The following is a 20,145-nucleotide window of genomic DNA, read 5'->3' on the forward strand; positions in this document are numbered from 1 at the left end:
GATACTATCATACTACCAGCTTCAACTAAAAAAAGGAAGCTGCAGTTTTTATTGGCATCAGGACTATTATACGTCTATGCTGTATTCAGAATTGTAAGTTTTGTGCATTGCACGGCGAGGATTCCTCGCTGTCCTATTCGAGACGCTGCTAGAGGTGCCGTATTTTGGAAAAACTTGTTCAATGCTAACGAAAATAGTGTTGGGTTTTACCGGCAAAGACCCCGCTTAGATTCAATTCCGAGACGCATTTCCCTTTACTCAAGGTAAGTTGGCAAATCATGTCTTATTTCTGGCTTGTTTGTTAAAAATGTCTTTCCACTGTCTTCATCGTGACATTTTCCTTTTTCGCTCTTCTTTTTTTTGCATTTTTTGCAACATGTGTGCTTCTGCTGTAGCTTTGAGATAATTTAGAAGCACGCACAAATATAAAAAAAAAAGGCAGAAGAAGAAAAAGTGAGGCAATCACTGGGCATATCACTTTATATATATGACAATAAAGAGAAACCTAAGGACCATGTTGCAGCTCAAAATTTCTTGCAGGTGTTTAAGAGGTACTGGAATTGTCACAGAGCTTTTTGAGTCTTTAAAATCGAGCTCAGGTAGAGGTGTATGAAGGCACAAATTATATGTCAGATTAAGAGAACGAATGTTAATCCTAGAGCACATTTATCGAGAGCGAGGACACGCAGAAACTGTGGGGCACAACAGCACAATGTACCTTTCAAAACTTATGTGTAGCTCGCCCCAGAATTGACAAGTTGACAATCGACGATTTTACGATAGACACGTTCAAGAGACACTGAAAACAAGCCAGCGGCCATGCGGAAATCTTATAAAATATATCGGAGTCGCCTCGAAGCAATTATCTCCATCGTTGCTCCGAAAGATATCGACATACACTGTTCGAGAGATATCAGAAATGATCCAACTTACTGGACAACTTGTAAAACAGTCTGCTCAACATGACAAAAGCCACACACGCAAGAGCAGAAAAAGCATTCGTGCTCGTATCGTAAAATGGTAAAACCCTTTCTGATGATTCAAGGCCAGAAGAAGGAAAAGTGCGATCGCCCCTGTCGCCAAAAAGCCAACTTTGCTGTAACAGGTTCCGGAGATTACAACATCACGTCGCACTCACCGTGGAGGCCGGTCCATCATGCGGTCTATGAACCGACAACAAATCATATAGATTTTTTGACATGACGAAAGCTAGGCCTAACGCAGCGAGAGAAAAAAAAAGTCATGCTTGAATTTTCATGCTTGACAGCATCATTCCCGATAGTTTGATGAAGAACTTGCCGACAGACCGGTCGACTGCAATGAAATCGTCACGAAAACTATGCCGACGATGCGTTCATTGATTTGCTCATGGTAACTACAATGTCGTCTGCTAAATATATTTTGCTTGGATGGTACTTCCTCATACCTATAGTGACCGTACTCACACCATGATAGCATGCAAATGAAGTTAGATTACCCGTGGCCGGAAGGTCGTGATTGGAAACAGCACCATTATCAGACAACACTCTTGAAACCACGTTGACACGACACCACCTAAGACTTGGTTTCAGCAGCAGAAGAGGTTCATCGAAGCATCGTGCGATAGTGGCGTGTTCCGAGTTCCGAGATCGGATGAGGCAAACGTCAAAGCGCCTAGTTTTCAAGACTGGCTTCGATTCGCACGTTTATCATGACACGGGATTTTTTATCCGCAAGAGTTCCCAAGTGCTTTGTTTTGGAGAAGTGAACGGACTTTGCACCCAAGTCGGTAAATTATGTGATTTCACGCAGCAAGTTCAATGGCGCGTAGAGGGTCGGGTACCCTGTGTAAGCGCGGGATGGTTTGAATCGTTTGAATTATGCTAGAATAGATTTCTGCTTCGAAATACTTGAAACACGTTCAAGACGTCTTCAGGAACAGGATAGAACGAAGATGTTTGCGAAAATACTGAGAAATCCGCAAAGGACACAGAGTGTAAGAATGAGGAGATGTTTCCATCATCGCATCCACACCAGCTAGCTTACTTATAGCTTGCCCGGAAAACAAACGTAGCACGAAAGATTGTTTAAAAGGGGACGGCAGTGTACCGCCTCGACAATTTTCCTTTGCAACAGCATAGTGCTCAGAAGCAGTTGTGATAAAACTGCAGAAGTGACGCTTCACAGAAGCAGACGACACACGTACATACAAGCCCTACAAGCCAACGACAGTGTCACAGCAAGCTAGTACTCTACCAAATAGTCATAAAAAGAAGAGACAATTAATGTCGTTATTTATGAGACACTAACCTTCGCGTCGGGGCATGACTGTTGAAAACAGATGACACGTAAAATGTAATGCTTTTCTGTGCACAGCACAGAGCAAAATACTTTTGCACGTTACCTAATGGCCACCATAGAAAAATAAATAAATATAGAGAGCTCCAGGGAGTTGGCTGACCATAAAAAAAAATTCCCCGTGCTGTCCATTGACGTATTTCCTCTTACGTAAACGACGTCGTCTGCTATGAATACCTGCCGAGGAGGAGGAAGGACCTTGACCAACAGCAGGAATCAAATGACGTCACAACGCAAGAAGAATTTCCTTCTGGATTTGCTCGTCGTCGGCGTCTTCGACATGTGTCCTCTCGTTAGGAACGTTCACATTCACAAAACGTCGTCTGAACACAAACGGATTTTTGCTCATAATATTGAAGGTGCTGTTTTTTTATTCGCTACATACTTTTTATTGAAAAAGCTATGAGAGCCTTATATAGACGCAGTTCTTGCAGGCGGGTTCTACGGCCAAGGACGGCCAGGGACAGGGGTTAAACGGCTAAAGAAGCAGAGAAAGGCTAAAGCAGAGCTCTGGGCTAAAGTGCACTAGAATGGTAGTACACTTTACTCCAGTGTTTACTCCAGTACTCCAGTTTACTCCAGTACACTTTACTCCAGCAAAACCGCGGTCGCTGTGTTGCCTTTCCAGCTCTTATTAAAATTAAATTTTATTTATGTATTCATTCCAAATTACACACATAGATACATACACATAACACAGTTACACACAAATGAACCATGAAATGATATTTGACAAGGCTACGATCATTTTCAATTTGTTCCTCTGTACTATAAAGCATTCATACTGTGAAATATGAAGTTGAAAGTGGTTCAAGTAGGCTGCTAACGACCTGCCTTGCAGTTGACCTGCCTTTCAAGTTGAGAGGTGGCGCTATGGATGCTGGGACTTGGAACTTGTGGTCCGAAATTTTTAGTGTCGCTCAATTGGAGTTTATAAACTCTGGCTGAAAGGACAGTGTCGCCAAACACGTACGTTACTTTAACAACACAGTTTCCTTATGGCAAAATTTAAATTCCGTCACAGTTGGTGCGTGTTTCGGTTTCGTTTTGCACACGCTATGAAATCGCCATCTTTTTGAAATGTTCCGTTACAACGCGGTCAGTTTGGCGTTTCAGATAACAACAAAAAAAAAAAGGCAGCATTTCAGATATGATACAACGAAAGGTACCGACAGTATTTTACGCAAAATCTTGTACACCCTGGGGATCATACGCATATATGTAGTCGTTCTCCCGTAGTTTAGTTAGTTTAGTAACCATGTCTTGAAACACGCCCACCAAAGCTATAGTTCTCCGTCTGTGATACGGCCCCCTAAAGCCCCGTTTACATGCGACTAGAGCCCTGCACCATCCGCGGATATCGGCGAATATCCGCAAGATACTTGCGGATTCGGACGAAAATTTAGCACTTTCTGCGGTGTGCGCATCGGATGCTTGATGGCTCGAGGTCGGATGTGGTTCGGATGCGGATACATGGGCGCGCTAGAAGGTAGAAGGAAGCGACGTTCACGCATCCGCTAAATTCAAACCTTGGACAAGGCTGACTCTCGCATAGCAGCGTTTTGGCTGCTGATTTAGCCCCCCAAGTACACTTTTTCCGGATTCGTTCGGAAAGACAGCCTGCAAACAAAAATGCGCGCGAGCCGAGTTCGGAAAACAGCAATCGGAATTCGTACAGCGCGCTAAGTACGGAGCGCCACGTGACACTTCCCATGATGCAACGCGCGCAGAAATCCGCAGGAGCGCTCCGAGGCGTTTACATGAGCGCACCGGAAAAAACCCGGTTCGGTTCGCTCCCATGTAAACGGGGTGAGTGACACACAGGGAACTAGAAAATATCCGAGGTGCTTTAGGGGGGCGTATCACAGACGGAGAACTAGATAAGATTAGATGTGCTTTATTGGGAGGCGTGTTTCAAGAGATAGTATAACTATAGGAAGTTCGCGGCTGTCCGTAGTGTCTAGTTCTTTCCGTCCCTGTCTTGTCGGAACTTATAACTATGGCTGATTCTTACCAACGCCCCGAAACCATTTCGTAACTTCATATCTTTGTTTAATGAAAAACAAATTAAATACTAGTTGACTTTCAGGAGAAAACATACCCATATTCTACTTCTTAAAGGTAATTTATTCAACATGCTGTTCGTCGACTACAGGAAATACATAAACTCTCGAGTCTGAATTCTTGATACATAGAACTAAGAAACAATCAAAAGCGAAACCACGTTACTTTTTAATGTCGGAGCTTTCTGCTGTGGCGCGCCCCACAGGCGCCAATTAAAAAAAAAAAAAAAAAAAAAACAAACAAACGTGGTTGGTGGATTCGAAAAAGATTCGGATTCCCGAATCTCTGCAAATGATTCGGTTTACCCATCCCTACATCTAACCAATAAGAAAAAGAATGACGAAGGAACCCTCGTTGCAAACACGAAGAAACCACAGTTCTTTCTTGGTGCTTGCCCATGCACTCAGGCTTCTCTAGTATATGGAGTTTATCCCAGGGATCGGAACCGGAACAGAACCCGAACCGAAAACCGGAAAAACCGTTATTACTGTTGAACCTGAACAAGATTTTTTGCTTGTCCTGAACCGAATCGGAACTGAACCGAAAAAATTGGTACGGTTACCGGTTCGAGAGTCGGTTCAGATGTGCCATAATTGTACTACAGACCGACTTTTTTTTGTTTATTTATTTTTTGTACTATGGTAAAAGCTTGTGACTAGCGCCAGTTTTTTTTTTTTTTTTTTTTTTTTGAGCAAAGAGGGTCCTGACTGGGTTCTGCCAAAAGGCTTCCAGCACTTCGCTTTTCGTTTTCACCAGACGACCACGAGAGTACGATACAGTAGAATATCAGGTAAATAATAAATGTGTTTATTACTTGTCTTGTGTTTTCACCTGCTTTCAAGATACGTTTTTCACCTGAAACGGTTATCTCACACCTTTCTCTTACAACGGCGTGTACGGTGAGAGCAAGGTCACTTTCATGTAACAAAATTACTGCCGATGAAACGGTTAAACCAGAGTCGATCGAAGAAAGTAAAGGTTCCAATCCCTGTAAATGTTCCGACCGCTGGCCGCTATATCTTTTTTTTTTTTTTTGGCGGGGGGGGGGGGGGTTATCCCTGAGGGCCGAACCCGGACCGAACCCATATGCCTGAACCGGTTCAAGCTGATAATTTTGGTTCAGCGGAGCTCAACCCGAACCCGAACCGGACCGCAAAAAGATACCGGTTCCGATCCCTGGTTTATCCACCGGCTCGCCTTCCATATTATCTGCAGTATTACATTTCTGAAGAGGGAAGAATGAAAATATCTGCTGCTGAACACAAAACAGACAAAATTCAATAATCGGAAGGTAAACATATATATATATATATATGTTCTGTGTACATCGACGGTCGTTTCTCTTGAAACGAGGCCAGCCGCGCGTCCTTGGTCCAGAAAACTTGATATGTTGTTAGCCATGGAACGACTCTGCTCCATGTTTTCCTCTAGGGAGGCTTTCCGCAACAGCATCCCATTTATTTGAAACGAGTTTCTTCGATGCAGCATTATACCATTTTAAGATTATACCGCCAAAAAATATCCTATATCAGCTGAGCAGTGTTGTTGCGGTAGGAAAATTTCTGGAGATAACAATCTCATTTGTGAGGCCTTTTTTTATTATTATTAAGTCAAACTCCTTTACAACGAAACTCAGGGGACAGCAAAAAAAATTCGAAGTAAAGGTATTTTCGTTAAAAAGAATGTCTATTATTGGACCTATAGGCTCCAGCGGGACCGCAAAAAAAAAAAAAAATTGCTGTAGTGGTATTTTCGTTAAAAATGTGTTCGCTATAAAGGAGTTTGGTTTACTATTATTATTACGTCATACGGGGACATTTCGATATATCGGAATCAATATTTAGTTCGTAGCGATCATGAGCGACACGGTCGGGTCTGTGGATTAATTTTGTTCACCCCTCGTCCCTCATGGAAGACGGCGTGAGTGTGCAATTTGTACCCACGGTCCTCGACCGGGTTTGAACGCGCGATCTTGGGATCAGCAAGTGGACACGGTTCCGACTGAGCACCGAGGGCGGCAGTTGGGGAACAAGAACAGTCTCTGTTCGAAATACATATTAGACGTTTCAGAAAAAAAAAAAAAAAAAATTCGTTCTATAAGAGTGTGCATTAAAAGTTTTAGGAGCTCTCACTGAGTTTCCATCAAGACCTTCTTTTCAGACTTGATTACTCACTTTTTGAAAACATGCTACGAACATCGCTGTTAATACTGGCAGCGGCATTTCAAAGCTTATTCCGAAAGAAACCCCCACTGCAAAGTTTACGTGTGACAGAAAACTCTAAATATTTTTTATTCACGACTGAAACTGCATTGAAAAGACGCGGGTCTAGTGATTTATCCAGACCCCCACCCCCACCCCCCTAACACCCCCAAATGTTCAGTGACACCCCCGAACTTTTTCACCAGTGTACCCACCACAGTGGGAGCCCTTGCGATTTCAGCTTTAGACACGTGTCGGTAATGACATGCTAAGCTGTAATGACGTAACTCTAATAGTGCCCCCACCCCCAATTTTTTCCACACCCCTCCATGCTTGGGATTTTTTTGATAAACCACTGCGCGGGACTACGCCTGGAGGGAAACAATCGTCTATTAGTCGAGCAACAGTGTTACATGTTCCCAACCCTCTATCGGCTACGTCATGGGCTAAGTAGCCGGCTTCATGAACTTTCTTTGAAAAGTTTGTTCAGGCGAGATAATTCCTGACATATATATTCTCTCAAAATGCAAGAACATTGGTACATCGTGGAAATGAGTAACAGAACTGTCAGCAGAACCACCATGAGAGCCACCTACGGAAAAATGTCCCACGTCCGGCATGCCGGCGTGGTCGGTCCACAGACTACACAGACGTCACTGTATGCTCCCATTGTTATTGGCATGTTTATATTCGCCGCCGCATATGGCGGGAACAGTGGAGTTCGTGTCGGGTCTTATACACAGGGCTGCCCGTAATACTAAATCTGGATTTACTAATAAACTACGAGGTGGATTTGAACGAAATTTGTGGCACCCAGGATGTGAAATGAGTATAAAATTGTATGCCTGCTGCTTTACATACCATTAAACGCTTTTGTTCTACAAACGCAATGTAGTAAACATAAGTATGATAGAAACGTCCACAAGATGTTATTGCAATGGTCGGATATCATATAGAATTACCGGCTGTGCGATAGATGTGCATCGAGTGTGGGATAAAAATTATTTTCGTGTTCTTTTCGGAATTGTTCGAGACAATGTCTTGCAGTGCCGCTTTCTATCTTGGCCATCAGACAACTGGAGACACTTATGGTAGGTATTTACTCTATATGACATTTGTAGCATCCACTGACAGTAGTCATGCACTTATATAGTATTCAGTTGTGGTAGTCACTTAGTGACAGTAGGAAAAGAGCTCGCAATTTTACAAATAATCCCAAAGTGAGTCTGTATAAAAAAAAAAGTTCACACAACCGAACACGTCTTGTGCCAGAAATGTTTTGCAGTTAAAGCTTGTCAAAAAGTTTGTCATTTTTGGTAAATGTACAGAGTTCTTTTTAGCAATGTTACGATCTTTACAGCAAAGCCGCAATATTTTTTACCGAATGCGCTAAATACGTAGGAAAACTTTCCTCAGTAAATCTGAATGTCGTGGTAATGTAATGTTTTCGCAAATAAATAATGTGCACTGTAATATGCTAAAAATGCTACGTTACTAGTTTTCGAGTAGCAAAGAGTTGGAAAGGGCTAGTCATGCCTTAATTTCCTTAACGATACGTGCATGTGACAGCTCAGTCTTTCCGCTTTCTGCTAAGCCAACGAAAAGCAGCGACCCATATATCGCTCGAAATGAAGATCGTAGATTAGCGTCGATGCGTTTTACTCACTTTGAGGATGTACAAAGCACCTTCCGTCACGCCGATTCCACCTTTTCAACACGTTAAGCGCGGTATTCACAGTGCCTTTTGCAGCATCCAAGCAACCGACCACCATATCACACAAGAAGACGACCAGACATCAAAACCGAAACCACTTCCTTTCCGCCGTCAAATCGTGCTACGACGCGGCGCCACCAGTCACTGCCGTCTGCGACGAGTTTTCCTCCACTTTCCTTTCTCTACGCTCTACGATTACAGGGAAAAAGAAGAAAGAAAAGAAGAACGCGAAACTTCTTCTTTCATCGTTTATTTGTGTGTTGTGCTTTTTTTCTTTTTTTGTCATTTCTACATTGCATCTGAGAACAAAAAGATTATCTTCTGCGAGGTGGAAACGGTTCCGTCAATGCCACGACTTGCGCAGCGTTTCCGTACCATAGATACGTTTATTTTCCTTAATTGTCGTCTTTTATTATTACTATTATTATTATTATTTAGACCTCCCATACACCCAATATAGGACAAAAACCAAGACTCTGCACTTTTCCAGAATATAAGCTAGGAAACGAACAGTGAAACCAATTAAAAAGTTGAACACGAAGCTTCCTTCTTCATAAGTAATTGGAGGTGAGTCAGCCGCCTATATACTGCGATCGATAAACAGAAACAAAATGATTGTTTGCGTAACAAGGTTGTCGTTTTATCGCCGGAACTTGCAATACAATTTAAGAATGACCTTACCTCAATACGCAGAGAAAGTTAGTTCTTTGGATGACTCTCAAGTGAAGTCGATTTTCCCCCTCTTGAAGAGCAACCTTCGTCCAACGTAAGATGACGAGATAACCGGTGCGAGGCCAGAACGTCGTGATTGGTCCGCTTCAGAGCCTTATCAATGGGCTGATACCTTACGTGCAAATCTACTCAAATTACTTAAGTCTTATCTGAAACTATATTACCTTGTGAATAAGGGATTGGTACGTGTTGTTAAAAGCGTTAAAAAACCCGGTGCTGGGTAAAACAAGGAGACATTGGTGGCCCTTTTTTTTTCTTACCCAGCACTGTGGCTCCATCTATGAGCTGGTGACGAGAGAATTGTGCGTCCTGGACCGACTTCACAGGTGTACAGCCCGCGATGGATGCCGTAGTCGGACACATATTTCATGTCGCATTCTTTCTAGGGCGTGACTGTGTCCGGAATAATATCTTCCACTGTGCATGCATAGTATATGCGACAGGGTGTCGGTGACCATATCAAAACGTCTAAGAGATGCACACTGCGAAAAAAACATGCTATCGACGACATTTATTTGCGGGGCATTTTTTTCCACGCGTTGCGAGTAATTTTGTCAAATTTTAACTCGATAAGTTGGATTCTTTGAGCTGAGCCCTGAAACTTGCCATGCCGTTTTTTTTTTTGTTTTTTTTTTTGCCGGAAACAGAAAGTGCACGGTAAACTAGACTCCCTAAAAACAAGCTTCAGCATGGGCACACACGAACGCTCGAAAGACTGTAGCTGAAAAAAGAATAATGGAAGGTTTTTAGTTACACTTTACACACTTTAGTTACACTTTAGTTACTTTTTCTGACGCCATGGGCGGATCCCCACAAAAAGCACTCAATTTCGCGCTTATGCTTAGTCGAGATATCCGGGCTACGTTACCGGGAACGAACCTGCGACCATTGGATTTTGTCTCGGCTATCAGGAATAGGTTTTCCGGACAGCATGTACGGGGACAAGTCTACGTCATTCTGATTTGCGGAAAAGTGTCAACCTCCTACGTCCCTGCTGAGAGTGTTGACATTATTCTGAAAAAGGGTCACGTCTCATTCTGCACTGTTGGACTTGCCATTCTTCAGGGGTCACTCCCTTTTAGTGTGAAGACGTGCCCTGTATCGACATGGGAAAGCCGTCCGAAAGCATCGCCTGTCTTTTGGCCAAAGACATTTGCAAAAAAGGAATCTGAGACATTGGCCTTCTTTGAACGCAGCGGGTACCGTGACCAAAATTCTGTCACACGCGTGCCTACTAATTTCAAGCAGCTCAGCACGAATGTCTTCTCCTGGGGCTATAAAGAAATTTTTTTGTTGTTTGCTTCGGCTATCCGGAGGGACGACTCGCAAGGATAATCGCCACTCATTGTGATTTCTGTGCACCGCTTTCGGGGTTCGCCCTTTCGAAGTAACGAACTTTCAGTAACTTTTCCTGTAACACAGTTACTTTTAAAGTCATGTACTTAATTACACTTTGTGAGTAACTTATAGCGAATTCGGGTGGTCATTTCGTAGCAAAACGGCCGAGCGCTCGGAAACTGCTAGGTCGGCGACCGAGCTGGATCACGTGACCGTTGCCACCCGAACATGATTGCTAGGAATCTAGCGATTTTATGTACTTGGATCACGCTAGGGGCGTCGCGGTCGCAAGTCTTCGAGTTCTGTCGTCTGCTAAACCACGTGATTTCAACATGCGGGCCAATGAGGGCACTCGCCACCGTTGCAGTGCGGATGTGACGACACCGGATACAGTTGAGCAATCTGCTGCTCGATCGTTTTGAGACCGGGCAAAAAAAGTGCTAGCTAGCAAATTCCGAGCGCTCGGAAAGCGCCACGCGAATATGCGAGATTTGCTTCATTTTGACCAAGCGAACATGACTGCTCGAGATCTGGCAAAAAAAGTTGCTCCGAAATGACCACCCGAATTCGCCATTATACAGCTCTGGCTACGCCACTAAGTACAGCTGCAAGGGCTGCAAGGGCTGCCACGGTCTTGCGCACCGAGTGCGAGGAATGCAGGCGAAAAAGCGTTCATTTTCTGTTACAGGGGATGTAGTGTGAGTCTTCGGCTACTACCGGCTTTTTTTGTTGTTCTTCTGAAATAAAAAAAAAATAATTAAAAAAAGTCTGCAAGGTGCTGTACAACACGACATATGCTTTTCTTCGGTGATGCACAAGCCATGCCGCCCACAATTTTTTTTTTTTTTTGCTGCTTACAGGTGTATATATTCAATACAAGTTTTTTAATTGATGGGGATGGACCACATAATACTTAAATACGAATGACCACATCACACTGTCACTGATGTCACAATGTTGTAACTTAGCATGTGTCACGCGGGCGTTCATAATATGTTGCCTTCCTCCTCGCGTGACTCGATTGTACCACGTGACCGGCCGGTCGTCGCTGCTACGCGCACGCCGCGGTGCGAGCAGATCCATTTTCCTTTTTTCACTTCCACTCTCTGTATATTTTATGCTCTGCGCTTGTACTGGCACAATGTGTACAGCAGCGATGTTCCCTGGTTCCTAGAATTGCGTGCAAATTACGCCCTGGACGAAATTAAGGTGCCTCAAAACACGACTACGTTCAATTGCAATGAAATCAACATTGTAGACTGAACAAATCACCATCTCGGAACACTCCTGGATGCTTCTTGAGCAATGTTCCAAGTTTTTTCCCTCGGTCTGGAACACTGTTGGATGACACCCACGAACATTTTGTTCACATCAATCGCCAGGGCAGAAATCCACGGTCTCCCTAATACATTGACAGTGGGCGCTTCCGTGAAGATGGCTTCCAACGAAAACCGATGATCCCTCCAACGGACACGTAGAAATCTCCTTCCAAGAACTTTGATTAGCTTCTGGTTGAAACAGTGTAGACTATGAGGTACGGGTTCAAGTTCTGGACTACCAAGCATTTCCCACGTGGATCGGTTCAGCAACGTTAATTGCTTGAGATCCCGTGTCGACTTGTAGGGTAACCTTGGTGCCAAGTATCTCACGGGAGACCAACTTCTCGTCACCGTTTTCCTCGGAGAAAACACTCCAAATTGTAACACTTTTCTTCTTGACGACTTGTTTTTGGATTTTGGCCAAGCGTGTGCTTGCGCATGCTGGCAACATGTCATCGCTTGTCACAGTCGTGACACGATTCGTGACCAAAGCGACAGTTTGCCTCATCGTGGTTGAAATTCCCACAGCGAAAACATTTTTCTGTACTTCTAGTTGACTGGGCGACCTTTCCCACCACCGGGGAGTCCAGATCACGCGGGATCCAGCTTCAACTGCTAGTGAGCTTTCGGCAAGCCGTAAAGCAGTCTCAATGGTGACATTCTTCTCGAGTCCAAAGCTTCGCTCGAACACGCTGATCTCGATATGCCGGCTATGAAGGCTGTGAGCAATGAACACGCGCGCGTATGCCTGCTTCGGTCTCGTATTCACAAGTCGCAAGTATGGCAAGTCGGCTCGTAGGCGGTTCAGAAAATCCTTCACGGGCTCGTTTTCTTCCTGTCGAGTCGAGAATAGCTTTGCCCTTTCCAACTCTTTGAACCTCTTCGGGACAAAGTGTTCGTCCAGTGTCTTGACCAAGTCTTGAAATGGAACATCTGGACATCATCATGGACGTTCCTCGGCTGGAGGACATAGTACAACCGCTTGAAAAAGGCCGCATCCAATGAGGAAATGAGCAGACTTCTCTTGTCGATATCAGCAGTCAGGGGCGGCGGAACGCTTTGAGTTCAGGGGGGGGGGGCATGCCCCTGGTTGGCGCCCCCTCCTCCCAATGTTCCCGATATATTTTGAATTAGCCCACTTGAGCCCTTTTGCACCTGGTGGTAATGACGATTTTTCACCCCCCCCCCCCAGGAATATCAGACCATACCATAGACTATATACTACCATTACCATACCATTACCATACTATAGACTCGCAGAGAGCTATTTCTTCTTCTTATTTTTCGTCCAAGGAGATGATGGCCGTGAGCCACTAAGGGAGATTGGCAGGACAAAAGGGACAAACGATGTTTGTCTATGTCTATGTCTGTGCAGTAATGGTAGGGACTAAGGCTAAGGCATCTCACGCTCCTCTCAGCAGAACAATACTGGTCCGTTTCCGATACGAGTGCTGCTTCTGCGGCGCTGTCGGCCTGCTCGTTCCCCACGACACCATAATGGGCTGGAACCCACTGGAGAACTAGCCTGTGGCCTGTTGCGTAGATAGTGTGGTAAGCCATTAATTCTCCGACGCCTAGTGACACCCCTGGCTTCCCGCCAATGGACAACCGACATTCTTCCCCCCTCTATGTTGAGCAGAGTTGATCCAACGCTCGCTTTCCGCATGCCACGAAACACCTCTCGTCAAGATGCTGCATTAATCCACCGAATGCGCCTCGATGTGGCCTTTACAGCTCAGTGGCGTTACCGCTTGAGACAAGTTGACTCTCCCACCTGCTGCCACTGTGGTGTTCTTGAGGATCTGCTGGAGCATATTCTTCTTCATTGCTCCCACTACCAACCTTCCCGCACTACACTCTCCGAGTCTCTTCGTCAGCTGGACTCTCGCCCCTTCTCCCTATCGAAATTGCTCGGTCCCTGGCTTAATCCAGCCCAGCAACGCTTTGCGCTCAAAGCCCTCCTGACATTTTTGGATACCATCGGACTTCGATCGTTATTGTGAAGGGGCTCGTTATTTTATTCCCCACATTCCCAATGGGGTAGAGTATCGCCTGTGGCGATGAACTTCCCCACTCTCCAAAGCCAAAATAAAGTTGTTGTTGTTGTTGCATCTCACGCTCGTCTTCGTCGTCCTCTTAATCATCTTCATCATCTTCTTCGTAGGTAGGCTATAGGTACACTACTACAAACATCTTGATTTTTCTTTCTTTTTTTCATGCTGCTTCTGATTCTTGCTGTCCAGTGATTACTCCTTGTTGGAACTTTGGTGCTGCGGATTATTTGAGCTCTTCGAATGGGGTAGCGACGTCAATAGGATAGAAATGTTTGAGCGATGCGCACAATGGGCACTGACTTGGCGATCGCTAGGTTATCCCAAGCTGGTGATCATCCGATCTGAACCAACTCCCATGAGTCTATCGCCAAGAAATAGCACTACATTTTGAGGGGGCGATGTGTAACATATCCATCTCACACGAAGCTGCTTTTCCAAAAAATTTCGAGTCCTTCGAAGAACAATTTCGGAGTGCCTCGGGCATCCAGCCGATGTCATATATGCAAGTAAAACCTGTAGTCTTGTCAACCACGTACATCAAGCTACCTGTGTGTTTGTCTCCAGGTCGAGCCAATGTCCCCAATAAACGAGTCCATCAACATCTCATTCACATCTAAAACATCAGAAGCAGTTCTGATGGCGAGAAATATTAGATGCTGCCTTCATATTGACCACCTTCCTCGTGCACGTAGCTGGTGCTTCCATCTCAGACTCCAACTGACACGGAAGCCGAGAACGTGCGCAGCTCACAGTGACCTCACATAGTGTTGGAGAATCCGAAACCATCAAGTTCTCCATTTGTATTTTGTAGAAGAGCCCGCAAGCCAGCTGGTGCTTCAATGTCAAACTCAAGAAGTCGAGTCATATAGTCGAAATATATTTGTCGTACTGTGACACGTGACCATCTTTCCCTTGTAGGTCCAGAACACACACGGATATGGTGCTTCCCACAGCTTCTCTTCTACAGTGTTCGTATATAGACGTCCTTGCGTGGTACTTTTCAAGTTACCGTAATTTCACGCGTATAAGCCGCACCGCAGATAAGCCGCAGGACCAGTGTTTAGGAACGTTTTGAAAATTTTCTGACAGATAAGCCGCACTCGCAGATAAGCCGCGGGCATTACGACGCGACTGATTTGTGCGAGAAGGGAGATCATAGAGGAAGGCCATAAACCCTGTGGTCCATACTCCGCTGTCGGCACGGTGTAGAAGAAGGGGTTCAGTTCTATAGTGTACTAGCCAGATCGGATTGTGCCCTTGCTGCGTGTTTTTCATGGATCGCTGGGTCAGTGGTCTTCCAGAAGACACCAGGAAGGTCAATCTACTCGAATGTGGACGCTCCCCTGTTACGTACTCTCCGTGCGGCAGTTAGGGTTGCCACCATACCGGTATTATACCGGCACGACCGGTTATTTGCTTCCTCTGCCGGTTGCCGGTAGGAAGATGATACCGGCAGGCTTTTGCCGGTATTTGTGGCTCAAGACCTTTCATAAGGGCTTTTACGGGGTTTTTCCTTCAACGTTCCACTACAGCTTGAATAAATCTGGAGCACAGACCAAACTCCGCAGTCACCAGTCGTTTTCTTAGTTGTTCATTATTATTATTATTCATTGTTATTATTATTATCATTGTTATTCATTACGTCTTGTGTTCGGAGGGTACAAGAGCAGTGGTTGTGCAAAGCTGTTGGTGGTTGTGTCGAGCCAGCTAGAACGTTCCTCACCGACTTTCCCTTTCCCCTCTATTCCACCTCCTCTCCCTCAGCCGGTATTTTTCACTCCGAAAGGTGGCAACCCTAGCGGCAGTGCGGTGCTCTGTGATCAGATAAGCCGCAAAGCGCGCCCGTTAGAAAAAAAAAAAAAAAAAAAAAAAAGGGAAAGAAAAGAAAAATGCGCATAAGCCGCGGCTAATACGCGTGGAATTACGGTAATTTTCCTCAGAAATTATGACTCGACATATAGAGGCGCAATGGTAGGAATTCCACGTGGATAGATGATGCACGTGCAGGCGCAGGTAATGACAGACTATGGTAAGAATTCTTGTCCTGGCCTCGATGTATTTGAATCAAGTTTCCTACCTTTGTGGGCTAAGAAGAGTCTGTTCCTGCGACGTAAGTTCACTGGGCGATCTCTGAACGAATGGGGGTTTTTGTATCGGCCATCTTTGAAACGCGTATGCAGGGTGGACGTCCCTTACACGCTGCTCTGCTGCTTCACTTGGGTTCTACCTTTACTCTTCTTCATCCTAGCCGTTCTTCTGTCCTACGCTTATTTCGGTATGTTCCAGTACCTTCTTTTCACAGCCGCCTCGAGGGAGTTTTTCTTTTTGGGTATAGTTCCGTAGACGGGCTTATGCCTTTTTCTAATTAGCCGGAGTGTTCAGAAGATAAATAACGCACTGAAGTGAGAGAAGACCATTTAGCGAATGTAAAAAAACAAGAATTACAAGAATTTGTGGTCTAGAAGTTATTTTATATGCATTTGAACAACCCCATCTGACGCACTTTTAGCGCTGGAGAAACACGGGAGTGCTAAGCCTAACGGATTCGAAACTTGTCATCGTGCGAAAGGTAAGGGGCTAAAGCACCTCACTTTAGTGAGGTTGGGTTAAGTTAGGTTGTACAAATTGGGGGGGGGTCTGGGGGGCGCCGCCCCCCCCAGGCACGCACTAGGCGGTGCGGGCGTCGAGACTGTGCCTCGGGTTAGGTCAGAAAGTCCTCATCCAAGATGGCGGATTTTCTCGAAGAAACGAGCGATAAAATTTAATTTTTGTATGTTTAGTACGTTATACGACGTTGCTTTTTGTTTCATTTCATCCGTAATTTTCTCATCTTTCTAGTAAAATCATCCGTTATTTGATGTCTACTTCCATTTGTTTAAAAAAGCCATAAGCCCGGCTACGGAACTACATCCTTCTTTTTTTTTTTCTTTCAGACGAATCGAGGATCTTCTCATCCGATGACAGCAGTAGGTATCAGGGAGATGTTTATTTCAAATGCAATCATTTTCAGCTTTCTAATTGCAGCCTCGACAATAATTCGTAAGTTTCAAACACAACTGGCTGGAAAATAACGAGAACCTTTTTCCACATTCACCTTCAGATTTGTCCAGCATTCATGGTAAGCTCATCAGCACATACTGTTTCTCTGGCAAAAACTACTCGTTGATTCTCAGCCCGTTTAAATCCCCCTTCCCCCCTAAAATACCCGACAAAAGGCCTCCGGGATGGGAATCCTACTCGGCGGCCATCGTAAATTTGAAACTGTACTTCTTGAATACCATTCATGACGTCACGAAAATTCCGCGTCAATTTTGGTTCTCAATGAGCGCTTTTTGTCTAGCACGCAATCACAGTTGCAACAAAATGTTGGCACAGCGATTTGTAGTAAAAAAAATGACTCGCTCTGAAGCTCATCACAGTCGTGGCTGCTTCAGAATCTGCGTGCCACACAATGCCGTATGTGTTGCCTTGTCCCTCATCCACCGTGGAACCACAGCAGCAGGTCTACTTTGACCTGGATTCTATGGAATGTCATAATTTCCGCAACCTGCCTGTCGGGTGCCTGCCCAAGGTGAGCAAGAGCCCGAAACCCCCAAACGACGTCTTCGACTGCGTATCCATGTGTAAGCCACCAGCGGGTATATCAAGTACGTATATTTATATGAGCTATAGAGAGGAAACAGGAGTGAGATGTCACTGTCTGGGGTGCCAGAAATGGATCCCGGATGCTATCGCCGTTGGCTACTGCGACCGTGCGAGCAGGACGACATGCAGTCTGCTTACTACGATGTCAAGACGCGCAAATGCGAGACGACCAGGATTCAAGGAACACAGTGCTACAGCGTACCCCATGCTTTTCCCAGCGACCAAGTCTGCCAGCAAAAATGCCCTGCAGCCAGTAAGTATATAACAAGTTGATGGTATGCTCTAACTAAGCTTCAGGGTTTTCCGAGCTTCTAAGGAATTAGTTTTTCTTGGATTGTTACACCTGAAAGTTGGAGAGCTTAGAGAGGACATAAGTGAAAGACAGGCAGAAATTGCTTCCTGGCGTTCTGTCCTTTCACTCTGAGGAGGATTTATAGAAAAAGGGTTCCAAGTGAACTTGCCTCAAATGGCGAGTTGAGTGACCCCTTGTCTCGGGAAACGGTAACCCCACTGGATGTGATTCACCATTGCAGACGAATGTTCCCAGACACAACAACTAAGGGCGTGCAAGGCAATGGACAAGAAACGCTCCGCCTTTTACAATCCATTCACGGGACAATGCCAAGAACTGAGCGTGGAACATCTCTGCCTCGGAGGCGACAACCGATTTAGCAACTTCTCCGAATGCGAAAGCACCTGTCTTAGAAGGTCTGACGACGACGGTCGCAGGAGGATTCCAATAGTCTTGCAATAAACGTTTCCATGTTAGCTGACTTTAGCAGGAAAACCCTAGATTAAAATCCACGTAGTACTCGAACAGAGTTATCAATTGTAATTGGTCACTTGCACTAATTTCTTCAGAGACCTATTGGGGTGATTGCAGAGAAGAGCCCAGAAGCAGCATTGGATACAAGGAATGCCGAGGCGCTCACGTGGATATAAGATTGCAGCACCTCTGTTCTGATGAATAATATATTTCACGCGTCTTCCACTGATCACTCTACAGAGGACACTGACAGGCCACCTAAACCACTCCGCCCAATAGCCAACCGACGCGTCGGTCTCTGAGGAGCGCGCAGTTTTTTCCTCGGCTTGGCTCCCGGATTTTACCCCTCCTTTTGAAATCGAATTTTTAGCTATGGTTCTTGCCCTCAGGAGGGTCCCTTCCTCCTTATCTTATCCTTATCCTCCCTATCCTTATGTTATCTGTAATAAATTTCCCATAATTGTCCTAAGCCTATCTCAGTGGTGGCAAAAGTTTCCACAAGGTAATTGCCGAAAGTCCCATAATCCTCCGGCAACCACGTCGTCAGTAGGAATTTTTTTATCACTGGCAACCACCCACTGCCAGTGCCGCATTTTGAAGTTAGCGATATCGCGGTATGCCTAGCGGTGGCGCTGGTCATCGGCCCTGTTATCGGCCATATGTGGCGCTGGTCATCGGCCCACAGACGCGTATTTCCTTCATCCCCAACGTGAGAGGGGGAAGGAGCACAGTGCCGCCTCATGCGTCGAAGATGAGCTTTAACTTGCGGAAACAAAACAAAAACAAATGTATCGAGTGACTCTATCGGAACTGGCCTTATCTTGGGTTGCATTTTCTGTTTCCTTTTAATCTTTTTCCAGGACGCGAGAGGCGATAGCGTGCTCTTTCTCCCTCTCACATTGGGGGTGAAGGAAAGACGCGTCTTCTAAGAAACGCAATAAACAAAATAAAGCAAAAAATAGCGTTCCTTCACGATTTTTTTGCGGGCGATCTATCGAACGGATTTTTGTTCTGAAAACTGCTACGATATCAGGTGACCGAAAGGAACAGATGTTCTCATTGGGACCAATTTGTAGCTTTTATAATTAAAAAGTTAATTAATGCAAGTTAATTAAGACATTGCCTTTGGACTTTGCTAATGCCCTCCTAGGGAGTGCCCTTCAGCATATGCTATATTGCAATTGATTTCATCTTGGAAAAAGTGTTATATATATTTAAAAAAAATATGTTCACATTTAGCTGGGACACCCTGTATATGCCAGCTATCGCCGCTGTAATATACTTACAACGGAGAGGAAATGAAAAATTTTGATTTTCTAATATTTATGAGAAGAGCAAAACGTACAACGCGTGCAAAGTTTCCCATGTACGCTTTGTTTTAGCGCTAAGCAACTGACTGTGACCAAATTCCAAGTTGCCAATGACCACAGTCACGCAGAGAACGTGCATCGAACGCGTTCAAAGTGACGCGTTCCTACAATATGGAAAGATAATTTTCCGTTTGCCCTTTCTTTCTTTGTATTCACTTTAGCCCTCCGGAGGACCAGCGAGACAGAGGTCGAGCAGACGAGAGAAACAGTGAGGAAAAAATAAATAGAGCAGAACGTGGACGTTACTATGATCCTTTGATGTGAACGGCGCTCGGTCCTGCGTGGTCGTGGTCGTGACACTCGCCCCGGTGAACTTTTGCGGTGCGCTCGTACAGTTTCTTTTTCTTTTTTTTGGGGGGGGGTGGGGGTGGGGGGGTAGAAGAATTCGCTTGCGCGAATTCAACCTCCCCTTGTTATTTACCAACAACAACAACAACAACAAATAGAGCAGAAGAAGAAATGGGGAACCATGCGCATAGGATGGTGGTGGTGGTGGTGGTGATAGGGCTTGCCGTTGTCGGCCTCACGTATGTGGGCAACGTCACGACTCACGCCCTGGGGGAATGTGCGCCCTGGGCCGACTTCTAAGGGAACTGTGCCGACAT

At 45.2% G+C, this 20,145-nt stretch overlaps 2 protein-coding genes across 21 annotated transcripts in view; one reads left to right on the forward strand and one right to left on the reverse strand.

Annotated features, from left to right (window-relative positions):
• The window catches only part of LOC135401577 (acetyl-CoA carboxylase-like), a 40,253-nt gene extending 31,849 nt beyond the window's left edge, over positions 1-8,404 (reverse strand). For 7 of the 12 annotated variants that reach the window (XM_064634055.1, XM_064634065.1, XM_064634054.1 and 4 more), the window contains exon 1: positions 8,269-8,404. In XM_064634055.1, the coding sequence (XP_064490125.1) occupies positions 8,269-8,374 (106 nt within the window). In that variant the 5' untranslated portion in view covers positions 8,375-8,404. Of the gene's footprint in view, positions 1-933; positions 1,003-1,138; positions 1,220-1,445; positions 1,641-2,289; positions 2,321-8,268 lie in introns of those variants that run through there. The other 5 variants (XM_064634059.1, XM_064634061.1, XM_064634060.1 and 2 more) reach the window with 5 other exon arrangements.
• A 7,318-nt stretch (positions 8,405-15,722) lies between these two features.
• LOC135400122 (uncharacterized) lies at positions 15,723-18,223 on the forward strand. 9 transcript variants are annotated; one of them, XM_064631854.1, is made up of 9 exons: positions 15,725-15,788; positions 15,854-15,869; positions 15,940-16,034; positions 16,693-16,725; positions 16,784-16,798; positions 16,860-16,877; positions 17,194-17,406; positions 17,472-17,657; positions 17,938-18,223. In XM_064631854.1, the coding sequence occupies exons 1-9, from the start codon at positions 15,752-15,754 to the stop codon at positions 18,156-18,158; spliced, it is 834 nt and encodes a 277-aa protein (XP_064487924.1). In that variant the 5' UTR covers positions 15,725-15,751; the 3' UTR covers positions 18,159-18,223. The 9 variants fall into 9 exon arrangements, with proteins under 9 accessions (XP_064487922.1, XP_064487924.1, XP_064487923.1 ...); XM_064631853.1 differs by having other exon boundaries at positions 15,726-15,788; positions 15,851-15,869; XM_064631855.1 differs by lacking the exon at positions 16,784-16,798 and having other exon boundaries at positions 15,726-15,788; positions 15,851-15,869.
• Positions 18,224-20,145: the final 1,922 nt, after the last annotated feature.

This window comes from Ornithodoros turicata, chromosome 7 (assembly GCF_037126465.1).
Source record: "Ornithodoros turicata isolate Travis chromosome 7, ASM3712646v1, whole genome shotgun sequence".
NCBI classification, from domain to species: Eukaryota; Metazoa; Arthropoda; class Arachnida; order Ixodida; family Argasidae; genus Ornithodoros; species Ornithodoros turicata.